Raw genomic sequence first — 22369 nt, forward strand, 5'->3', positions numbered from 1 at the left:
GGGGGGGGGACACATGTACTGGGTGAGAATCGGGGGGGCTGATTGGCGAGGGAGATGGTGGGGAAGAGGAAGAGTGAGGGATGGTGGGGTGATCCAAAGTATGAGGCGGGTGTGAGGGGGAGTGAGTGGCCCGGGAAGGGGGGGGGGTCGCGAGTGGGGCAAGCGCGAGTGAAGTTGTGAGCGGGGGGGGGGGGATGCGGGGGCGGCGAGAGGGGCAGTTGGGCGGAGCCGCAATGGCCACCTAAATTAGATAGGATAGTGCAATTATCTTTTGAGCTTCAGCTGTGCTGTATCAGCTTTTTCTTCTCATAGCATGATTCAGTGTATCATCATTGTGTTGTTCTTGTGTTTTTGAATTTTTCTTCTCTCTCAATGTTTATCATAGATGCTCAATGAGTTAAAAAGATCCTTTGTGTCAGAGAAGGCAAAGATAGGGTGTGGATTTGGCATCATCTACTAATTTCCCCCTTTATTTTTGGTACATTAAATAGGAGACAAAGATACCATTCTCTTCCTCTCCCTCTCTTCCATTTGCAGGTTGACACTTTGGTGCTATGACTTCTTCCAGGTGTTGTGCTAAGAAATGCATTCAGCCACTTAAACAGCCCCAAAACATACTTATTTTAGGCTTATTTTAGCCAAAACCCTAATACGGGGAGTGGGTCGAGAAAGCTAAGTGGGAGAGGATCTAGAACCCTAATTTTCTACATCTGCACTGCTGTTGTATAGCCTGCCACGCCAGCAAACTGCTGCGTTTGCAGGCTCCAGTTGCCTCCCTGACAGTTTTCTCTCTCCTGTCTGCAGTCATTGCAGTCTTTCTCTCTCCTGCAGGCTGTCCTGCCGGTGTTTTCAGTCTTTCTCTCTCTTGTAGGCTCCATTTTTTGTCTTTCTCTCTCTTGCAAGCTACTTTTTAGTCTTTCTCTCTCCTCACTGTTGTCTCCATCAGATCCAGCTTCTCATTGCCGCGTCTTGCTTGCGTTTTCAGTTTTTCTCTCTCTTGCAGGCTGTCCTACCTGCGTTTTTAGTCTTTCTCTCTCCTGCAGGCTCCATTTTTTGTCTTTCTCTCTCTTGCAAGCTACTTTTTAGTCTTTCTCTCTCCTCACTGTTGTCTCCATCAGATCCAGCTTCTCATTGCCGTGTTTGCTGGTGTTTGACATTCAGAGCCTTGACACACTCTCCAACTCATTATCCCTGCCCTGATCCTAGAGACACAGGAGTTGGAGGTTCAGTATTCATTCATTGCATAGTGTGTTTGCTGCATGAGTATTGTATTATTAGTAGTCATATCATTTCATTTATTCACTGTGTTCATTGTCTCCGAGTTACTCTAACCCTAATCCTAACTGCGTTCTTTTTATCAGTCTGTGCTTTGTCGTATGGTTTCTGTTTATGTTTCTGTGTTAGGGTATTTTTCTTTACACCAGGCAGATGGAGAGACCATTGGGTGCTCCTCTTCTTGCATCACTGGAACCCCCACTGATGCTTGTCGACATGGCCCTTTGTTCTCTACATTCCGGGAGTATATGCATTTATCCCTAGGTATTCATGCCACCTCTCCCTTCTGGGCCACAGAGTTTCTTCTCCAGGTTTCATATTTTTATGCTTAAGGCAATAAGTTGTATTTGATGCACACTAAGCCCTTTTGAGCCACAAGAGAATCAATTGGTACCATGGTCTCCTTAAGACCGCCGCCATGCACTACAAAGGTTGCTTCTATTTCTTCTAGGGTTTCAACAATGCCACCTTGACAACCCTTGATTCTACAATTCGCTTGACTGAGAGAGAGTGATTGTTGGATACCGTCCCCTCGACAATCCGCTCCTTCACAAGACACTGGCTATTCAACACCTTCTATTAGTTTGGCTGCGCAGTCTGCTCCATTGAGAGACAATGCCTGCTGCCCACCCTTGGCTCAGTATGAGCCTCACCGTTCTCGACCCTCGACTACTCAGGTTTGAGAGGCCATCTCTGGGAGTTCTTTGACATCACAGATACCTTACCAGCAGCACTTCCTTTGTCTTCGATGATTCGGAGTCCATGATCCATGAGTTTTTAGATTCCCTCTCTCTCGTAGACGGGGATTCAGAGGGGATGTACTCTCTTTTCCCTCAGAGGGGGGATTCTACTTCTTCAACTTCAGAGGGGGCCCTTGCGTCTCTACCCTCAAGGGGGCACCTCTTGATCATGAAGTTCTTCACCCACCCTTTACTTTTTCTGGATGGTGGTCTTCGAGTAGTCATTTCTCCTATTGATACCTAAGATCTTCATGTATCACCTAGATCAGGGTCTTGGAGGTTCAGCTGCGACTTGGTGACAAGGTCTTTGAATCTCTTCAAACACAGAGGTACAGAGCTAGTGGCTTCTCTACCAAGGTGGAGTCAGGATCTACAGTTCATCGCGTCTACTGTTCCTTACTATAGGTTATCTTTCAGGTGGAAATCTTGGATATTTGGGATCCTCTCCATCTTCTTCTTCTCTCTCTTCACTCCACTTTCTTCCTCCCTTTTTGGGCTTGAGAGGGGGTGTTGAGAAACCACTTCTTTAGTTTGCACACTTCATTTAGGGTTTTGCATAGAGAGCCCCAAAAAGGGCTGGTGTCCACATTTGGTCATTTGTTTCAATGGGCGCCCACATAGTGGTGCGCCACCCTAGACAGTTTATGTCTACAAATAGGTAGTCATTTCATTCATTCTACACCGCCTCAATCATTCATCATCTATCTTCTTGCTTGGCGTCACCCCACATCTGGTGTCAGTTTTTGCAACCCCAGATACTTGCGTTTTTCAATTGGCCTTCATAGGTTGTGTTTACCCTCCTAGTAGCTGTCTCTTTATCTAGCGTCATCATCCATTCCCTCGTGTTAGCATTTGGGCTGCTTTCCTTGCGTTTGATAGCTCTGATGCACTCTGGGATTTGTTTTTTTGCTGCCCAAGCCATCTCCTTGGCATGTGAGAACTGTGTTTTGCTCCCTTGACAACTGGTGATCATCTTGCTCATCTCTGATGGCATCAAAGGACTGCGTTTTACGCCCTTGACAGCAATCCTTCATCTTCTAGTGATTACTTCGATAGCCCAGTGCTTAGGGGATTGTGCAATTAGCAGATTAGTCAGCTCATGAGAGAGTTTACGCATGTGTATTTGTGCATGAGTACATGAGATTATTTTAGGCATTTTTTTGGTGCTTATTTTTGAGGATCGTAGCATTATTTTTTGGTAGAACAACATTTTTTGATTACTTTGTTGCTGGCCGACCTGATGCATTATTGGCATTATTTTATGCTTATATATTCATTGACTCCCTCCTCCTCAGACATCATTCACTTGTAGACTTCTAGTGCACGTTCTATTGGAGAGAGGGAGTTGGTGTTAGTGGCCAAACAGCCAGTGACTCATTGTTGTACTCAATTGTCTCATGTTTGGTATATGTAGATTCTATTTTCTAAGCAAATCTTTGAGTTCTCTCTTTGCAGTGTTTCTTTGTTCTTCTATTTTCTCTTGAGCTGTGCAGTCTTTTATAGTAGTCTTCTATGCTTCTGTCATTGTAGCCACTTCTGACATGGTATCAAACCTCTGTATTAGAATCTGGAGTGCTGTTTCTTGCTGTTGCAAGTCTTACAAATGTTGTTTCTGATCATATGTGTCTGCTTCAACCAATTTTCAGCTTGGGCAACACCTATCCACCTATCTGTTGAGTTATAAAGCGTGTTTTAGCTCAACAGTCCAAAACTGAGCCTAAAAGGAAAGGCTTGTAATGTTTACCTGAAGGCATCCCACTGCAATGTTTACCTAAAGGCATTGGACAAAGAGTGCACCTCGGCTGCCCAGTGGCCTACCAAGACTACAAAGGCAATGGTTATCTTACCAAGGGAGTCCATGTAGTCACCCGAGAGAGGAAAAGGCATCGGACAAAGGGTGCTCGCGGCTGCCCAGTGGTCTACCAAGCCCTACAAAGGCAGATGGAACCGCATTGAACATTTTTTTGTTTATTAAAAAAAAAAGGAAAGTTAATTTTAGGGGGTGGTGGTCGATTAAGCAACATTGACCAAGAAGACGGAAGTAGGGATTGTACACCCAATACATAACAAAATAGTACAAGCTTATCCAACCACTCAAGGATGTCGATGATGAGGGAAAGGGTGATGAAGTATCATAGGAAGAAGGATGGTGGTGTAATCCGTTGATGGAAACAGCTTAGGATCCTTCTAGTGGTGTTCTGTACAATGGGATGCATTGTATGCTACATGGTGAAGAATGCTCATGCAACAGGTGCCACTTGGATAGTGTCCTTCGTGGAGAAATTGTTCACTTGCCCAAGTCCCCTAGTACAAAGATTATAAAATCATGCGATGCATAGGAGAAGGTACAATGAGGAGGGGGATGCCAAAGACAAGGGTCGAAACTTGTAGAATACCACGAAGCCTAGAAATCCCCTCTCTACCTAGATGTCAATGTCGAAGAAGGGAAAGGAGCTTGAGGATGTCGGTCTTCATGTGGTTTGAGAACCATGTGGATGAAAATGATGAAGCATCCCTATTGGAAGAGTAAGGATGGAAGACACCGCCATGATAGCATCAAGAGGCACGTTGCATGATTTGTTGTGGGAGGACAAGCCTCCATGTTGGTAGAAAAGTAAAGCTCGAAGTACATGGAACCATGAAAGGAATAGTGCATATTTCTTGTCTCCAACATAGGAAGGACTGATGCAAGCCTGTATGCTAGCCCTACACTAAAATACAAAGCCTTGCAAAAGAGATCAAAATCTGCAAGCATAGAGTTGAGTAGTGCTCCGAAAAACAAAATTGGAAATAAAAGAAAGCAAAGCTCAGTGCGATGCAATGAGTATGTAAGTATGCAACGGAAGTCTAAAAAGGAAAATGCTAAGTTTGTGGCCACCATTGCGTACGATGAGGTGGGGAAGGAGTCCTAGAAGGAGCAGTGGATGTGTAAAGTGCAATAGGCAAGCCACTAGCAGACCAATTAGCGAATCCTTCAGGAGTAGTGAAGGAGATAGGCTATTGAGACTGTTCGCGTGCCACATATCCAGTAGCCATTGGGGTAGATTTAGTAGATGGTGCAGAAGTGGGAGGCGTAGCGACACTAGACTGGCCAGTCGGAGTGGAGGCAGTTGCAGCAATCTGCTGTGGTTTCCTAGGAGGAAGACCTTAGGCCTTGGTATGATACTCCTTGTTCACGTGGCCCGACCTCTGGCAGTGTGTGCTAGACAGCAAAAACATAGGTATTGCAGTAGTCGCCCAGTGGGAGAGATGGGAGTAGCCTATTGCTTGTCCACGTGGCCCGACCTCTGGCAGTGTGTGCTAGACTGCAAAAACGTAGGTATTGCAGTAGTCGCCCAGTGGGAGAGATGGGAGCAGCCTATCGCTTGGCACTAGATGTTGAAAAGGTAGGCTGATCAGATGCTATGATGGTGTAGTAGATGGAGACCTCCAAACAGTAGGGTGATGGCTGAAAACAGGCCACCCATGGCTGGATAGTGATGGGTTGTAGTCGGTGATGGTTGGACAGTAGATGGTAGGTTGTGGATGGCTGAAATTTGCACGGTAGAGTAAGAAAGCTGCACCAAGGGATAAGGCTGAATGGTAGGCAGCCCGTCTATTTCTAGATGTTGAAGGGTGCCCCAAAAAATTTGGGGGAAACTCAAACTCTCTCGAACCGCGCACCAAGATTGTGTTTTTCATTAATTAAGGATGTTTTGGGGTTGTTTAAAAATGCTAATCAGTTGTAAAGCATGTTTTACCTCAACAATGCCACCTTTTAACAATGTAGGCTACACTTACCCTCAAGCCACTTTGCACCATGGGGCTTTGTTACACAGGGAATGCCACCCTTTAACATAGTTCCCTACACGTTTTTGCAACTGACCACATCATTTCCCATGGCTATGATTGACATCCCCCTTACTAGCCCTAGTCCCACACATCCTTTGACCTCTCAGACGTAGGGATTCCCATCCTTTTCTTATGGGGTGCCATCACACTTTCCATGGGTCACTCCTATGTAGGGGTTTCCATCCAATGCTCCACGTGTCCCTATCCCTCCTTCGTGGGCTCCTCATGCAATTACCATGCCCAGGCTTACATTTAGATTCATTGTGCACAATTCCGACATACATGGTGGGCATTTTCGGATTCATTTCCAAGTGTACTCCATTCCCCCACCTTATCATGAGCATGAATGCAAGTGTACCTAGCTCAACAAAAAGCATTCTGTTTGTTCCTCATACAAATTCTAAAATGCTAAAGCTTACTTCTTCATTGCTTCCTCATTTTGACACCTTTTTTAAAGAGTGTATGAAGGTTGCATCCCTTATCTTCTATAACTTGGTAATGCAAAACTAAAACCATTCTATGATTTAGAGGGTAATTAATAAAATAAATTGGCCTTTAAAAGACCAAAACTTAGGAGGCCAAGTTTTGAGTTTGAACTTAAGGCAACCATGTAAGTGAATGGGAGTTTTTCATTTTTCAAAACTGAAGTAAAATGATAGATTGGGCAAAAACGCTCTATCAAATGTTGGAGGGATTGTTCAAGAGTAAATAGAGCATTGCTACAATAATTATTATTCTTATTAACATAAAACTAGTTTTCACCCTGCACTCATTACACACCTTATTCATCTCCTAGCACTACCACTCCTATTGCAACAACCAAGAATGCCTTCACGGATAAGACTCCTTTTAATAGGTTGAATTTCACAACTTGGTTGAACTTCATGCAATAAGTGCTTAAATCTCAGGGACTTTGGGACATTGTTGTTGGTCTAGAGTCTATGTTGGATCCTCAATCAGGTCACCCTTGTCACATTTATCTCAATGCAGAGCTTGCAATACTACAACCAATGTTGAGTTAATGTAAGGATTGCTTCTTGAATTCCACTCTTAGTTACAATATTTTCCCCTTGCATTTGAGTGTTGGAGTCATCTCATTGACCGCTATGCAGCTAGAGATCGCACTGGACATAGCAATCTCGATTTTTGAGCTTTAGGAGTTTTCCATTATGGAAGGGGATGATCTGAAAGTCAAGTTGGCCTAATATTGATAGTTACTCATAGAGTTTGCTACTAGTGGCTCCTTGTAGTGAGATGATGATTAGGTCACATTCTTCTTGATTAAGTTGTGTGAAAAATACTTCCATTTTATCCAGCACATTATCTCACTACCTAGGTTGTTGACCTCCACAAGTTTAAGGGCTAGTTTTTGTTTTATGCAAGGCTACATAGCCAAGTCCACAAGAAATCCTTCACACATACTTATTTAGAGAGGGGGTTGGTTGCATCTTCTTCACAAGGTAAAACCAAAAGTGGCAAGAAGTTGCAAGATGTGAAGGCAAGGTAGACCAAGGGTGACTTCCCTTCTTTAGATGGAACCAAAGAAACAAAACCCATTTGGCAACAACTCCCAAAGAAAAATAGTTTTTGCACACAATGCTAGAGACAAGGCTATGTGGAGGAGGAGAGTCATACTTACCAAGGCCTAGGGTCGTTGTCCTAAGAAACCTTAGTAGACTGTTGGGATGGTCTCCACTCTAGTTGGCCAATCTAATGGGGCTACAGGTTCCACTATTGCCCCATCTACTCCTTCCGCCCTTGCACAGTTGTTGGACATGTGGCACATAGACAACTTCAATGGCCATCCTTTTCTACTCTCGAGAGGTTGTCTGATTGTTCTACAAGTATTGATAGCATTGCACTTTACGCATCCAGCTCAAATCCACCTCCATCTAGGACTACCTCACCACCTTGCCAAGCATTTTATTGGCAAAGACTTGCTAGTGGGCATATGTGATGGTGGCCGCATAGATTATCTTCATCTTCGCACTCTTAGGTCTTGAGGCTATTGAGTTAGGCCCATAGGATTTTGTCCTTAGATTTTCATTCTTAAGTATTCCATTGCATTTCCTCACACACATGTACACATTTGTATCATTGCATTGTTCATTCAATTAGCTTTTCATTTCAATTTTATTTTGTGTTTTGGAGCATTTTACTATTGACCTTTGTGCTTGCAACTCTTCATCTCTTTTGCCAGGTTTTGTTTTTAGTGTAGGGCTAACATACAAGTTTGCACAAGTCCTACTTGGGCTGGAGACTTGGGCGCACGCCATTCCCTTCATGGTTTCATTATCCTAGGAGTATTGCTCTTCTACCAGCATGGAGGCTTTCCCTCCTGAGGCAAATCGTGCAACATCTCTCTTGATACTATCATGGCGGTGACTTCTATCTAGTTCTTCCGGTTCGGATGCTTCCTCACATCATGGTTCTTGGCACCACACGAAGAGTCAAGACCGATATCTACCTTCTTTTTCTCCTTTGCTATCGATATTCAAGGTTGAGAGGGGGTTGCTAACCCTTGTTTGTATTCTATAGGTTTTGGCACTTGTCTTTGACATTGGCCTTTCACCTCCTATTGTACCTTCTCCTTTTGCATTGCATGATTTCATCATCTTTGTAAAGGGCGCTTGGACAAGTGAACAATTTTTGCAGGAGGGACACTGTCCAAGTGTCATTTGCTACATGAGCATTTCTCAGCATGTAGTACACTCATTGTGTGGAGCCCAGTAGATGGATCCTAAGCTGTTTCCACCAGCGGTTTGTACACCACACCACCATTACTTCATCATCCTTCTCTTGTTCATTGGCACTCTTGGGTGGATGGGCAGCTTGGGATCCTAAGCTGTTTCCATCGGTGGTTTGTACACCACACCACCATTACTTCATCATCCTTCTCTTGTTCATTGGCACTCTTGGGTGGATGGGTAGCTTGGGATCCTAAGATGGGTAGCTTGTTTGTTTTGTGATAGGTTGGACCTAACCATCCCTTCCCACTCTCCCTTATGATACAATTACTTAATCGATGGCAAACCATCTCTCGAAACACCTTTTTAAAAAAAGTTCATTGTGGTTTCATTTGCCTTTGCAGGACTTGATAGGCCATTAGGCAACCGATAAGCACCCTTTGTCCGATGCCCTATCCTCTCTAGGGTGACTACTTGGACTGCCTTGGTAAGATAATCATCACCTTTGTAGCCTTGGTAGGCCATTGGGAAACCATTGTGCATCCTTTGTCCGATGCTCGATTGCTTTGGGGTGGGACGTCTTGGAAACTTGGTTTGGCCTTTCTTTCTAGAGTTGTTTTGGGCTTGAGAGGGGGTGTTGAGCTAAAAATTGAATTACATGTTGATTAGCCTCTCAAACAGCCCCAATAAGTGTTTAATTAATGAAAACCCTAAAACGAAGTGCGGTTTGAGTGTTTTCGTGAAATCCTAATTTGGGAGGGTCCATCCATATCTATAAATACATAGGCTACCCCTTTTTGGTCTTCATCTCTTCGGCCTAGGTTTCTCAGATGCCCGGCTGCTTTGGGGTGGGATGTCTTGGGAACTTGGTTTGGCCTTTCTTTCTAGCCTTGTTTTGGGCTTGAGAGGGGGTGTTGAGCTAAAAATTGAATTACGTGTTGATTAGCCTCTCAAACAGCCCCAATAAGTGCTTAATTAATGAAAACCCTAAAACGGGGTGCGTTTTGAGTGTTTTTGTGAAATCCTAATTTGGGAGGGTCCATCCATATCTATAAATACATAGACTGCCCCTTTTTGTTCTTCATCTCTTCGGCCTAGGTTTCTCACCCTGTGTGTAGATTTTGCCTATAGGTCTCCCACCATGTGGCGGTTCTACCTTTGCGACTGCTGCCATTGCTCCGTCTACCGCACCAGCTTGCTGGTGACTTTTCCATGCTGCTGGTTGCTGCTTGGTGACCATCCATTTGTTGCATTCAGACCTCCACTGCCATTGCTAGCCCTTAGGCACTCTGTTTCTGCTTGCGTTTTCCCTTCGATTACCTAGGCGGCAGGTGTACTTCATCAAGCGGTTGCTGCACTGGTGGGTTTACAGTTTCTGGTTGCTGCTTGTCATCATCACCTCCTCCATTGCTGCATTTGCAGCTTTTGGCTGCTACCTGCATTCTCCAGCATCATCTCTACTATTGCCAGCTTTTCCAGCCTCCACTAGGATCTGTGTTTGATAGTTTTTCTCACTCTGATACTCCGACTAGTAGTCACAGTACTTGGGATCCATCTCCGGTGAATGTCACTCACTGACACTCTACTACTTTGCCCTCGGGCACTCTATACAGTCTTACATTCATTTACAGTATTCATTCACTTCAGAGTTGTGTTCTTTTTCTCTCATGTTGTTTGAGTTTTGCTTGTAGGGTTTGAGTTTTGCATGTCATGTTTGCATTGTTGTGTTTCTGTCGTGGTTGTAGACTTTGTGTTTCCTCTATACAAACCATAGCAGCTACTCCAGAGTTTTGTTCACATCTTGTCTGGAGGAGACATTCTATTGGTGGTGATTGTGACCAATAGAGAGAGGGTTTTCACTTTTTTAGTGGAGAATGGATGACTTATGCGAGAGGACTTTGATCAGGTAGAGTTAACAGCGTGCTCTCCATAGAGAATAATAGTAGTTGAACATTGTGATAAGAGATGATAGATTGGCCTGGACCAACTACTAGCTTGATGGAGGGTGGAGACGTTAGGCCTTCTTTGGAGAGGCCCTTTCTTGAACATGCATTGCAATGTAGCCTTCTTTGGCTACACCAATGTGCTCAAAAGGAGGATACAGATGAGTATGGTCAGAGTAGAGCTAACTGCTACTTGGCTTGCACATGCATAATTAACTTTAACCTAAAGCACAACTAACATCTTAAAGCAACATTGTTGCAACCACAAGAGCTGTTGATTTCTTTCATGAAAAGTTCTTTTTAGGTTCTAGTATAGGTTCTGAATTTTTGCCTTTGACAACTTTTGATTCATTAAACCTATTCTAATATAGGTTCTGAATCAAATTCCTCTACATAAGTTATACCAGGCTATTGCCTTCTAGTTTAGAAGGTTACTACTATAGGATGCTTCATTGAATCCATATATTGCTCAACAGTCTTGCTAATAAGGAAACAAGTACAAGTGCTCAACAGTCTTGCTGGAGCTAAATAAAAATCCAATAATATGAATATAAGGTCTCTCAAGGTGGTCTATATGGAATGGGAGAGAGAAGCCAATATGTGGGGTTGTAACACTGTCAGGGTTTACTATTTCATAGAGTGAAAAACAGGCTATGGTAACTCCAATACGAAGGAATAACTGTTGAAGCCCTTGTCAATGGCAAGAGTCCCCCTGAAGTTGCTCCTAGTGGCCTTACAGGGAATGGATAATGGATGCCTAGACTTGGTTATTTTACCAAGAAGAGGAAATCTAGTTTCTTGTGATAATACCTCAAAAGAAATCCTTGAGGTGAAGTAAAACTATGAAAAGGCCCTAGACAGTTGAGTGAACAACCAATCTGGTAGCGTATTATACCAGACCATGCATGGCACTAAGTGAAAGAAGGTGCTAGAGTAACATGTCCAAAGCATCTCTCCTCCTCGTTTGCTTAGAACCACCATGAAGTCCCTCTTATTTCTGCAGAACTGTAAGATTAGTCTCTCCAAATCCTGCATGACCACATCTTCTAACCAAATGAACCAGGCAATGATGCTGGCTATCAACTCCCATCTATTACAGTGCCTCTCAATCCACTGTCTGTGAGTAATCTAGTGTGAGAATCCTGAAGAAATGCGCAGGACAAATGTCTGATCAACAATGAGAAATGAGTGCGGTCCCTGAAAATCCTCACATCCACATGGTGGCTCTCTGTCCATTACGAAGATATTGTCCCCATGTCACCACCAGTCTCAATTGTGCACGAAAGACCATCCTAAGGGCCCTCCTACAAACCTCATGAAATCTTGGGCTATCTCATAGACTGTGCCTTTAGTTCTGCTACCATAGTCTTACTTGTGCCATGAAAGATCATCCGAAGGGCTCTCATACAAACCTCATGAGCTCTGGGGCAATCTCAGAGACAGTGCATCTAGTTCTCCTCCATCTCTCCACATCGCATGCATGATGAAAGAGCATACCAGAACCAAGCCAAGTACCATCTACCAGGCTCCTAGAGACTACAAGCTGTAGGAGCAGAGATATCTTCCTGTTTCTAAAGCTATCATCTAATCTCCTCCAAAAATGTTCCAAGAAAGGCACTATGATCTTGGACATGTACGTCCTCTTGCTCAACCCAATGATGTAGCCAAAGAAGGCTAGATCAGATGGTCCATTGAGAAATGGGTCTCCCCAAACTCTCTCTCCTAGGTCCTAGTGTAGTCTATGTATATGCCTCCTCTAATAGGCCCAACATCTCCAGCCCTCCATCAAGCATTTCTGTTGCTTCAAGGTTTAAAATCCTCACTAGGAACAAAAATTGTTTTTGGTGTTTTAGTCAGGAATAATAACAACCAAACCCCCTTTATTACATGCCTAGGTTTTTTTTCGGAGAAAAGTAAAAATTTTACTAGCATGCCTCAGAAGAAAGTGTCTCAGGGCAGAAAACCAAGTATAAATCAGCCCTGTAAGGGACTTCCATATTAAGAATTATATAACAAGGGGAAGTCTATTACAGAGCTTGAGGGAATAGCCAGTTGGGAGGTCTATACTGCCAAACCATGTGGGTTTGGAGGAGGAAAAAGGTGCCAGAATCTCATGTCCTGAGAAAAGCATCTCTCCTCTTCCTCATAGTCTCCAAGCTGCTATGTATTCTCTCCCATGTCCCACAAAGAGTATGCATAGTCTCTGTCCAGATCCTGGAGAGAGTCTTAGTAGTAGGTATGTCCAAAAAATCAATAGCCGGGCTGTATCTGGCTGTCCATACGTACCAAGCAATAATGCTAGCTATGAGCTTCCATCTGTGACAATGCCCCTGAATCCATACTACCTGTGAGAAATCTGGTAGAAAGTCCTGCTCACAAGCTGCCCCGAAATGAGATAAGCCTGACACCCCTGTACATCTTCATGCCCACAAGCTGGGCCTTTGTCAATGACCCATGCAACTATTCCCCACATAGCAATCATAGAATTTGTAGTGCCTTGAAACACCATCCTGCGGCCTCTCCTCTAGACCTCCTGAGCTCGTGGGCAATCCCATATACAATGCCTCTCAATCTCCTCATGCTCCCCACATCTAGTGCAAGGAATAGGGTCTTTACCATAGCCAAGCCATGTACCAATTGCCAAACTCTTGTGTGCTAGTAACCAAAGAAAGAGTGAAATCTTTCTTCGTCTAAGGCTGTCCTTTAATCTTGTGTGAAAGTCTGCAAGGAAAGGCCGTGATATCACTTGGATAGTCCAATCTCAGCTGTAGCTAGCACCACTTTGATCCTACTCATCTGTATTCTCCTCCCTAACCTAGTGGTATGGCCAAAGAAGGGCACATCTTGAGGCATCTTTGTAAATGGATCTCTCCATACCCGCTCCCCTAGATCCCACTACAGTCTCTATAGCGGGCTCCTCCTATATGCCCAATGTCTTCATTTTTCTTCCATACAAGTTTGAGGGTCTGAGTCTAAGTACCAAGTCCTATCACAATGAGCCACAAGTCAAATTTTTTGTCGAGAGCATCTTTGCATTGCATGATTACATCATCCTTGTACTAGGGCGCTTGGGCAAGTGAACAATTTTCCCACGAGGGACACTGTCCAAGTGGCACCTGTTGCATGAGCATTCTTCAGTATGTAGTATACTTTGCATCTCATTGTGCAGAGCACCACTTGTGCGGATCTTAAGCTGTTTCGACCGGCGGCTGTTGTTACCACACCACCATCCTTTTTCATCACATGGATACCTCATCACCTATTTTTCCTCGTCATCGACACCCTGAGTGGATGGGTTAGCTTGTACTGTTTTGTGATGTGTTGGGTGTACCCTCCCTAGTCCCGTCTTCTGGGTCACTTTTACTCAATCGGCCGCATTCCATCAAATATACTTCACTTATTAAAAAAAAAAAATTCAATGTAGTTTCATCCACCTTTGTAGGGTTTGGTGGGCTACTGGGCAGCTGATGTCCACCCTTTGTCCGATGCCTTTAACCATCGCCTTTGTAGTCTTGGTAGGCCACTGGGCAGCCGACATGCACCCTTTGTCCAATGCCTTGGTTGCTTTGGGGTGGGACGCTTGAGGTATATAAACATTACAATGGCTGGCCTCAGCTTTCAGCTTAGTTTTGGGCCTGAGAGGGGATGTTGAGCTAAAATATGCATTACTTGCTAATTAGCCTCTTAAACAACCCCAAAACACACTAAAAATGCTCTTTTGGAGTAAAACCCTAAAATGGGGAGCGGTTTGAGAGAGTTCAATGGAAACCCTAAAATGGGGAGCGGTTCGAGAGAGTTTAGTGGAAACCCTAATTTTTGGGGCGCCCTTCCACATCTATAAATAGATAGGTTGCCCCATCATTCTTGTTTGCAGGTTATACCAGCCCACACACCCTTTGCTGTTGTTGGCGCCCAGTTTCCAGCCTCCAGCCCACCTCCATCGGCTGTCCAGTCATCATGACTGCAGCCACATTATCTTCAGCCTGTCCATTGCTGTATGCTGCTCTCAATTGTTGGCGACTGCTCTAGACTGTCCCAGACTGTTGTACAGCTTGCTGTCCATCATCTCTAGGGTCAGCCAGCCTGCGTTTTCAGGATTGCAGGCCCTGATACTCACAGTTTCCAAGCTCCAATCGGTGGTACACTATTGCGTTTACCAGTTTCCAGCCTCCAGACTGCTGCGTTTTGGTGACCAGCCTGCTGCCATTCACTATTGATCACTCCTACACTCCGATTGGTGCTCACAGACTTGGAATCCGTCTTCGGTGGACGTCACACTCTGACATTGCTCTGCCCTTGAGCACACTGTACACTCTTACATTCATTTACAACATTCATTCACTTCAGAGTTGTGTTCTCTCTCTCTCCCTTCTTCTGTTTGTGTTTGAGTTTTGAGTTTTGCGTTTAGGGTTTGAATTTTTGAGTTTTGCGTTTAGGGTTTGAGTTTTTCCCTTTGTGTCTATGTCTATCTCTTTGTGTTTTTGTCGTGGTCGTACACTCTTGTGTCCTCACTACAAACCCTAGCAGTTTCCTTCACAGGTGTGTCCGCCATCTACCCAATTTGGCCTCCACGAGAGCCTTCCCACTCTTCCACATAAAACCTGTCCAACTGCTCTAGCATAACTCCACGTAGCTGCCTGTATCCCCAAGAGAAGTCCAGCGACCCCTTCCTCCTGTGGAGGGCAGGTCTCTCCAGGCATCGCGTGCTCCTACTGCCAGTACAAAGACCTCCCATGCCTCTTACTCCTCCCCAGCCATGCCTTGGTAGTTTTTGCCTCTGCCCTGCTAGTTCTCCAAAGCCTGCAGGTTGTTGAAGTCAACTCCAACGATCCAAGAGTCCACTCGTAGGAGTCCATCTGCGATCTCCACCTAGAACCTCATACGTGTCCTAAGCTCCATAGGGGTATAGACATTGAGGACTCCAAGGCACGAGTCCCCAATATCCAATTTGATCCATAGAACCCTCCCCATCACTATCGTCCCGTGGTCTCGTACACAAGCGGTGAGACTCGGGCCGATAGAGGTGTATACGCCTCCACTCTTGCCATGGGCATGTATGGCATGCTCGTAGTAGGTCCGCAAGCTGCGCGGGAGTACCTTCCCTACCCGTTGGGCCTAGGTGGGCGAGAGCTTATGCTCCTGTAGAAGTAGGATGTCGATTTGTTCGGCAAGGGCAGATTGCAGCTCCTGCCGAACAATCAACTTCCTGGAGCCATGTGGCCCATTGTAGTGGAGACTGTTCACTCTAGGATGCAAGGTGTAAGCTCATGGGAAAACCTGTAACTGACCGAACATGCATCTGTTCAGTGTGGAGGCTGCTGATGAGGAGGAGACACTATGGGGCATGCAAGTATGCTTTGCCGTAGATCTGGACGGCGAACTCCAATCCCCCATGGTGGCCCTCCGCCCGACCATAGGGGTGATAGATGCTCGAGGTGGTACTATCAATGCATCTATCAGCCATTCTGAGAGTCGTGACTCTGTACACTTGTAGAAATGGGCCGCTTGTGTGAGGGGCCACTTGATCACATCCCGTGGAGCTCTCCATTGTGGAGGGGCTCGAAAAATAATGCTCAAGTGTGGGACCTGGGCACCGACCCACGAATTAATGTCCATCATGCAACCAGGCCACTGCTGTGCAAACAGTGCTAGACCTTCTTCTTCCATCCATTGGAAGATGTGGTCCTCCACTTGACTCTTCAACTCCTTCTCTATGTATGTCGTCCTCCAATCCCCTGGGTGAGAGGACTGATGGAAAAACGCGTAGTTTGGTCCATCCGGTGGTGCTAGTAGATGGACCTTGCCTCTCCTTGATTTACGAACCACGAAGATCCCCACCTCTAGAGATAGTGGGAACTCTCCGCACTCCGCAACTCTCAGATAGGACCATGGGCCTGCGGAAGAAGTCCAGTGGCAATAGTTGTGCCTGTCTCGGGAAAGTGTGACGGGCGATAGGGGCATATGAGCTGGTGGCTATGTGGGAGGGGGAAAACTCCTGATGCGAGGAGGATGTAGACGTGTGTGGCTCATCACCTCCTATGGGAGGAGGGAGGGGGGGAAGAAGATCGAAAGATGGTGGGATGGTCGGAGGTACATGGCCGGTGTAAGGGGGGAGCTGGTGGCCTTGGAAGGGGGGGATGTGGGCCCGGGTCAGTGGGGGGTGGGTGGGTGTGGGGGTTGTGAGATCTCAGGTGAGGTAATCGGTGGCGCGGGTGGTGGATATGGGGGGTTACGGTCCTGTTGAGTGGGACGGGCAGGGGGGGCTGCGGAGTACTTTGTCGGGGGGGCGTCGCTCGCCCTCCTGCTCCCTGTTGTGCTGAGGCTGTGCTTGAGGAGTTGGCTGTGGTCCCCCCTTGCCATCTCCCTCTCTGTCATGTCTGGACCTGTGTGAAGCCATCAGCGTCCACCTGCGGGCTTGTCGGCGAAGCCACCTTGGCTTCGAAACGCGTGCAATCTACTACCTGGTGCCCAAAGTTATGGCAGCACAGGCACTGCCTTGGTTGCCCAGTCACAATGACTTGTTGCCTAATGGAGTGACCTCCTACCTCAATCTCCAGGAACTTTGGTATACTGTTTGTGTCTTTCATGGCCACTCGTACCTTTGGGACTCTTGCAGGTGTCACTGCATCCGCGAAGGAGGCATGAAGAATTGTGCTGAAGAGCCGTCCAAAGTCCTCCACTATCCGGGGAAAAGTAGAGTAATTGGATGTCTGAGAAATCTGTTATGGAGCGCAAATGTCTCCACTGTGAAGCCACTATACTAGGGAACCATGTAAATGACCTCCTTCGTGGAGGCATAGGGTGAGCTCTCCACTAACTCATGTGCTGCATCCACAGAGGTGAGTTGAACCATGAAGATCCCTTGCCCCATGAGGACTACCTTCATGATCTGCACTGTGCCAGTGCGCAGTGTGGAGTGGAGCCAATCCCGTAGCTGGGCTCTCGATGGGGAGTGTCGAACAACGTGACGAAAGAGTGTTGTTTCTTTCAACTCCAGGTCTCTAGCAGGGACGGCTAAGAGTTGTTCCTCCGAGAGGTTGATGCGCAAGGTGTTTGACTGGAGGGCACTCACAGAATGCGCCGGCGTCTGAACAAAGGTTTCCATTGCGCATCCCTACTGAGAAACGTGTTGATCATAGTGCTGAACCTGCTGGAAGGGGGGGGGGGGTTTCTGTTCTGTTTTCTGAGGATGATGGAAGCACTGGGTGCTACGGGAGATGTTTCCAGATTGGAGTCGCACGGATGAGGGGCTTGGAGTTGCCGGTTGAATGGGACGGGGGACCGCACGGGAGTGGGAGGGCTGGGCGACAGATTGGGGAAGCGCAGAGGGGGGAGAATGGGCAAAAAGAAAAGAAAACGTCAGGTTGGGGGTCAGGTTTGGTGTTGGGAGACAGCGCAGGATTGGGGGAGGGCTGGCGTCAGAGCGGATCCGGGGCAGAGGGGCGGGGGGGATGATGCGGAACGGATTACTGGCAGAGCCAGAGCGGGATGGGTTGACAGGCGTGGGCAGCTTCAGTTCGCGCATCTGTGGGATGGTGCGATAGGCTGCCCGGGGGGGGGGGGGGGGGAAAGAGGTAAAGTGCTTTGCGGAGGGGGGGAACAGGTGGATGAATCGTTGGGTAGCGCTGCGACAAGTTGCTGGTTGAGACAGGGGTAGCAGGGTATGCGGTGGAAGTCAGCGGTGACGGGCGATGGAGTTCCCCACCAATGAGGACTTGGGTATCAACTGATGAAGATAGAGCCAAAACACCTCTGATCCAGTACTTTGGGAAACCCATCCTGAACATGGTGTCTTGTAGAAAATCCCAATCAACTCTATCATCGGCCTTCTCATACTCGAGAAGCAAAACAATGAGATTTTGTTCCCTAGATCTTTCAAGAGCTGTGGATTCCCAGAAGGTGAAAATATTGTCATGTTGTGCTCTTGAACAAAACTGGTTTGTGTAGGGTGACTGAGGTCTGGCATCAAGAGATAGAGTTTGAGGCTGATCATTTTGGCTAGGATTTTATATGCTGTTCCAAGCAAAGTGATTGGTCTCCACTGGGTGATCTTCAGTTTGTCTCTGCTGCCCCTTGCAATGAGGTGAATCAATCCCTCTAACATCCTTTCCAGCATATCTCCAAATGCCATGATCTCTTGAAATGTTGCTAAATCTACATAGAATCTCTCCATCCTCTGAAAATTTCTGGCTTCCTGCTTGGAGGAAGACCGCTAACCATGGGCTTAACCAATAGGCTCCTTGCTTAGAAGAAGACCGCTAACAATGAGCTTAACCTAAAAGAGATGTCAGTTACAAGGCTAATGATAACCATTCTGAGGGGTTCAATGCCAAATCTTGTGAGGAATCCTAGGTGGAAGACGGTACCAGTCTCCTAGGTGTGCAGGAAGCCCTCGTCTCCTGCTCATGCAATTGGAGTTTCCTTGTAGTCTGTCTCAGAGCTCCCTCTGAATGATCTTTCTTAAAAGTTGAAGAAGGGCCTTTGAAGTCTGCTCTTTGGCCTCATTGCATATTTCTGTCTAGGTGTACCAAGCAATCATGCTACTGATGAGCTCCATCTGCAACAATGGCATGTAGGCCGGGCTGTCTTAAAAATGTCTAGGTTGGGGTTAATGCCCTGCTTGACCTATATGAATGCGCCTGTTCTGCAATTTATTCTGACTGTATTATTTACCTAGTTGACACATTTTGTTAGATGTGGGGGTGGATCTCATTCACCTCCTCAAAGATAGTGCAACCACTTACATGGCATATTTGAATGCGTGACTGATGATTGTTCTACTCTTCTTCTGCTTGGCAGCATGGCCATTTGTTCAGAGCATCAGGTTGTTGTATGCAGTGGAAGTATCACGGCTCTTTGGCATGCTGCCTTGTGCATTGTCATTACTTGTATGTGCTATGTGCAGGAAGCAGGTCTAATGTTTAGTTGCAGGTTGACATGTGTAACTGTTTTGTTTGCTGGAGCTCAGAGTATACAGTTTTCTGACAAATTGTTATGCATTGCACATAGAAGAGGATAGAAAAGGGTTAGATTTCCAAAGCTTCTTGATTATTTGTGTTTGGATGCTTGTTTCACAAGCTTGCAATTTTGTGTTGTTAATAAAAGAGTCAAAGCTTAATACAATTGGCAACTTTTTGTATTTTTTCCAATAACTGTGCTGTAGGGCATTTCAAGGATTTTGGTGTTTTCCCTCTTGAACTTCATTTCTGGTGTGTAATATTACATGGCTTTTGGTATTCTGTTTTTGATTCCCCTCTAAACTGCAGATGTTTCATAGTGGTCATTATGCTGGTGAACCCCTATTTCCCAAATTCCGAAATGGAGAAGTATGGAAGAAGGTTTTTGGACCTGTCTTCATCTATTTAAACTCTGCCCCTCCCAATGAAGAATTGTCCTATTTGTGGGAAAATGCAAAAGAACAGGTGACATTCCTTAAATTTCTACATACTTATTACAGTGAGTTAACTGACTGATTGCTAGATTTCTGCAACTTTTAACTGCTTACCTGTGCTGTTTCATTTTCAATGCTATCAAGGTCTATAGCCAAGTTTTTTTTCATGCATGTGGAATATAGATATTATATAATAGAAGTGAGAAGATGTGCAATGCAATATGATGTATAACTGTAAAAGGCCCAAAGAGATGACAGACTCACAATCTGATTGTATGACTGAAGTGATGGATTGACCCACAATCTTATGGCACAAGAACTGAATTGCTGGGGGTTTTGTGTGGGTACAGCATAACACCTCATCATGAATAGGTTTGTACAAAGCTGAAAGACACAGGCCGCGTTTTAACTTCTAAGTATGGGGTATGTATGGGTCTAGTCACATTCGGTGGTTGTGCGGCCGGGTATGTATGGGTCTAGTCATGGTAATGTGAGCATAAGCGTATATTAATGTTGAAATACTTCCATTTGGCCTTCAGGCCATCCAAACATCCAATGTGAGCATAATATGGTGAGCATAATATGGCTTGTGTAGGGTGAATGAGCTCTGGCATCAAGAGAGAGAGTTTGAGGCTGACCATTTTGGCTAGGATTTTATATACTGTTCCAAGCAAAGTGATTGGTTTCCACTGGTTGATCTTCAGTCTGTCTCCGCTGCCCCTTGCGATGAGGTGAATCAATCCCACTAACATCCTTTCCAGCATATCTCCAAATGCCATGATCTCTTGAAATGTTGCTAAATCTACATAGAATCTCTCCATCCTCCGAAAATTTCTGGCTTCTTGCTTGGAGGAAGACCGCTAACCATGAGCTTAACCAATAGGCTCCTTACTTAGAAGAAGACTGCTAACAATGAGCTTAACCTAAAAAAGATGTCAGTTACAAGGCTAATGATAACCATTCTGAGGGGTTCAATGCCAAATCTTGTGAGGAATCCTAGGTGGAAGAAGGTACCAGTCTCCTAGGTGTGCAGGAAGCCCTCGTCTCACACACTATTCACACACACACACACACACACACATTTTTTCGTGAAGATAATTGAATTAAGTAGTAGATATTTACATGAGACCATCAGGTCAACATTCTCTCTGTATCTCTTACATTCTATTACATCAGACCATCAGGTCAGCATACTCAGTCTCTCTCACACTGTCTCTGTAGAATTTTGCATGAGGCATGCAGGCTCCCAGAACAACTTATTACATAACCAATTCTAATAAATCACACAGAAAGAACAGCTTGAGTAGAGCGAACAATTGTGAGCCAGTGAGCAGCAATTTCCGGAAGGACCAGGTCAGCTGACATTATAGAAGTGATTTGCCATAACACCAATCCACGCACACGGGCCACATGCCCATGGATGCCCGATGCTGAATAAAAAATAAAGGCATTGCAAGTACGCCATATATGCCACAGGGCTGTCCATCTAAGAAAATGGAATAGGTAGGAATAATCTAAAGGCAAAGAGGGCACAGAGGACATATTTCCCATAATCCACGAACGAACTGGTATGTGGTGTTAGGTCACTGAGAACCACACACGGGAAATGAAATTCCAGATCTGTCACGCAACAGGGCAAGAAACAAAGAGGTGAAGCAATGTCTCATCGCATGTAGTATAGAAAACACAATGCCCAGCAGAGATCTTTTGGGCACGGAGCACTTCTCCTATTGGAAGACCCCCAATGAGCAGCCTCCACATGAACACTTTACCCTGATACGGAACCTTAGACTTCCAAAGCTGGATAAATCTTTCTCGCCACTTCTTTTTGCTATCCCTGAGATGCCAGAGCTTATTAACCTTCCCCGTGACCCATCTTTTAGCTTCCACCATCTGATGATATATCTGATTAGCTGACCTTTTCTGAAAGTCATCGGGAAGCATAAACTTCAAGTCATCCCATGGATGCAATGGCTGTAACGCAGGCAAAGGAGAGAATCTCTGAAGACAATCTTGTATTGATGACCAAATGTCCCTGTATCCACGAGGCACCCTAAAGTACTGACAAATACGCCTAAAAGAATAAAGGGAGGGCTGCCCAGGAATAACACTATCATAGACTGTCTTCAACCCTAACCTAGCCATCCGATTAAACTTGTCTTGCTGCAAATATTTCTGTGGCCAATCCAACAACCTTGAGGAAGCTAGTATTTCTCCTTGCAGCGAAACTTCCCTCTTACAAATATCCGGAGGACGCCAGATTGCAAAATTAAGCATCTCTTGCTGAGAAGCAATTAAATGAGAAAGGAGAAAAGACTAGGAGACCTTTATAGGCCTCGTAGAATTAAGCGCATGCCACCAGGAAGCATGAATAACCGTGCTTCCATGAGAGATGCCGGTCTTTTCTATGAAGAATTTGACAATATCTGACCAAGGATGACACTGAATACATAGACTCTGCAAAAGGGACAGCCTCAAAGCGGCCATATGCAAATTAACATC

At 45.5% G+C, this 22369-nt stretch overlaps 1 protein-coding gene across 5 annotated transcripts in view; it reads left to right on the forward strand.

Moving 5' to 3' along the window:
* LOC148023184 (rhamnogalacturonate lyase B-like) overlaps window positions 1-22369 on the forward strand; it is a 240983-nt gene that overhangs the window by 76210 nt on the left and 142404 nt on the right. For all 5 annotated transcript variants that reach the window (XM_087696158.1, XM_087696159.1, XM_087696160.1 and 2 more), the window contains one exon: window positions 19743-19898. In XM_087696158.1, coding sequence (XP_087552284.1) covers window positions 19743-19898 — 156 coding nt within the window. The remainder of the gene's footprint in view (window positions 1-19742; window positions 19899-22369) is intronic.

The sequence above is a fragment of the Lygodium microphyllum genome, chromosome 16 (assembly GCF_053477565.2).
Source record: "Lygodium microphyllum isolate KBCC chromosome 16, Lygodium_microphyllum_v1.1.10, whole genome shotgun sequence".
In the NCBI taxonomy this organism is placed as follows: domain Eukaryota; kingdom Viridiplantae; phylum Streptophyta; class Polypodiopsida; order Schizaeales; family Lygodiaceae; genus Lygodium; species Lygodium microphyllum.